Below are 767 nucleotides of genomic sequence, written 5' to 3' on the forward strand. Positions count from 1 at the left end.
TGCTGTCTGTGAGTTGTTATTTTAACTTTCTCTTTTATAATTTTAGCTTTAATTTTGAATAACATAATTGCAAATAAAGCCAAAAATTGACATTCGCAAGATAAAAGGATTCCATTTTCGCCTGGCTGATAATAATAATTCCTGCGTGTAATTTGTTCGTCATTTAGACCGCGAGGAAGAAACTGAGTGGAGCAACTCGCCTTTATTAAATTTACAGGAACAAAATAAGGGAAGCGGGAAAATTAAGCTGAATTACTTACCTGACATTCCTCGGCGGACATTAGTATCTGCAGAAGGGGAGGCTGTGGTGCTAAGGAGACGGTTGTGGCCGCTTGATAGAGGGTCGTAGTCGTGCGAGGGTGCGGTAGAATCAACGGTACAGGGGACGGTGATTCCTCCGGCGGTTTCTGTACCAGCGCCATCGGTCGTGGATAAGGCGTGAATCTTTGGTCGCACCTTAACCTTCTACAGTAATAACCCTTAACTACTTCACGAAGAGTCTGTGTCACTTCATGAAATTTTATCTTCTGTAACTACACGAGGTATGTTCCTACCATCTACGGATTAAATTCTTTGATCAATTCTAATACCAGTTTTTTTATCAACAAAAGTGTGCAGTAATCTTAAGCTGTGCAGTAATTTGTCACATAGTTCTCCAAATATTCGAATCAGTGCATGAGTACAATCGGCAAACTATATTTTTTGGATTTCTATAAATTCCTCAAATTAATAAAAATTCCTTAATTTGTATTAGACCCGCCTCTCAC

The 767-nt window shown here is 39.2% G+C and overlaps 1 protein-coding gene across 1 annotated transcript in view; it reads right to left on the reverse strand.

The window, feature by feature from the left end:
- The window catches only part of LOC108757278 (nuclear receptor subfamily 2 group E member 1-like), a 26,767-nt gene that overhangs the window by 3,836 nt on the left and 22,164 nt on the right, over nucleotides 1-767 (reverse strand). Inside the window, exon 5 of the mRNA XM_018501746.1 lies at nucleotides 261-465. Within this exon, the coding sequence (XP_018357248.1) occupies nucleotides 261-465 (205 nt within the window). The remainder of the gene's footprint in view (nucleotides 1-260; nucleotides 466-767) is intronic.

This window comes from Trachymyrmex septentrionalis, unplaced genomic scaffold (genome assembly GCF_001594115.1).
Source record: "Trachymyrmex septentrionalis isolate Tsep2-gDNA-1 unplaced genomic scaffold, Tsep1.0 scaffold136, whole genome shotgun sequence".
NCBI lineage: Eukaryota > Metazoa > Arthropoda > Insecta > Hymenoptera > Formicidae > Trachymyrmex > Trachymyrmex septentrionalis.